Source organism: Arachis ipaensis, chromosome B05 (genome assembly GCF_000816755.2).
Source record: "Arachis ipaensis cultivar K30076 chromosome B05, Araip1.1, whole genome shotgun sequence".
NCBI lineage: Eukaryota > Viridiplantae > Streptophyta > Magnoliopsida > Fabales > Fabaceae > Arachis > Arachis ipaensis.
In genome coordinates, this window is record NC_029789.2 from 8524863 (window position 1) to 8526278 (window position 1416).

At 27.5% G+C, this 1416-nt stretch overlaps 1 protein-coding gene across 1 annotated transcript; it reads left to right on the forward strand.

Moving 5' to 3' along the window:
- Positions 922 to 1167, forward strand: LOC107640076. The gene has a single exon (XM_016343632.1). The coding sequence runs from the start codon at positions 922 to 924 to the stop codon at positions 1165 to 1167; it is 246 nt and encodes an 81-aa protein (XP_016199118.1).

Here is a 1416-nt window from a genome sequence, read left to right on the forward strand (position 1 = left end):
TTATAAAATATAAATCACTCTGTATTGTAATGATTTCAAGAACCTCCTTTAGCTTTATTAAGAAAGAATCACTTTAATATACAAGAACTGCTTTTACGGGTCATGTGAAATTCTGTAGACAAATAAAGTGAAGGGTGCACAAAGTGCAAAATCACCAGTAGTCAACTTGCATGAGGCATGCAATTTTAACTATTTTCATGACATAGCTATATAATATGAAATTCTATGACATATATATATAGGTCACTGGCGCACTTCGAAACCAGCATTTTCAAAAATTTAAACCCATAAAAAATGACATATGAATAATTATATTTTTTATACAAAATTTTGTTATTAGAAATTATATAATTTTTTTATTTAATTTATTCTAATTTTTTTAATCTAACAACAATAGAATTCTAAATTTTAAGTTGTATAAGATTTAATAAATGTTATGAAATTATTTTTTAAAAAAATTTAAATAAATAAAAAAATTTAATTTTAATACATTGACAGTGTAAAAAGTTTTACACAATCGTGCAATTACATTCGTTTTTTTAAATGACTATTCACGTAATCAATATAAAATGTAGTTATTTTTTATATAATATTACATAATTAGATGCAAATGTAAAACTATTTTACACTACAATATATCTAAAAAACACACATAGTTATATCTTTCAAAAAAATTTTGTTGTGCATCATTTTTTACCATATAAAAAGTATTTTATTTTTCACATTTTATCAATGATATTAATAGTTAATACAAAAAATAATACATATGTTATATAGGAAATAAAAAAAGAGTTCCCGCTAGTTAGGAGACGACACATATAGTGACCTTTTGAGGTCTATAAAAGAGTTCCTTAAGGCCTTAGAGAAGCAACAACTTCATTGCATGCTTCATAGTTGATTCGTATCTTCTATATACCCACCATGGCCCAAAACAAGTCCATTTTGCTTACATTCTTCGTCATTTTCTTCATAGGATTCTCCTCCATCCAGGGAAGAACTCTCAAGTCTAGTAGTGAAGCCATCCAAGTTGCTCATCAGCCACTCGGCGAAGCAGTTGCCGCAACACCGGAGCTGGTGCCGCCACCGCCTCCAAGCCACGATGTTAATGATTTTAGACCAACGGCCCCTGGTCACAGCCCCGGTGTTGGACATTCCGTTCACAACTAAGCTTTGTAAACTATGTCTTCATTGTATGCTTATTTTGGGTTTCCTCATATACAGTATTAAAAATGTTTGATAACAAAAAAAAATTAGTCAAAAATAGTTATAATTTGTCTTATTTAATATTTATTAATTGTTATAATAATTAATAAGTGCTAAATAAGATAAGTTTTTGTTGATTTTTTTGTCTTTCTAGCATTATGATATAGTATATAGTCTTATATATTTATATGTTTAATTAAAATGGATATTTTT

Bases quoted from the DNA above. Each gene is read 5' to 3' on its own strand.
- LOC107640076 (XM_016343632.1), top strand. From the start codon at position 922: ATGGCCCAAAACAAGTCCATTTTGCTTACATTCTTCGTCATTTTCTTC.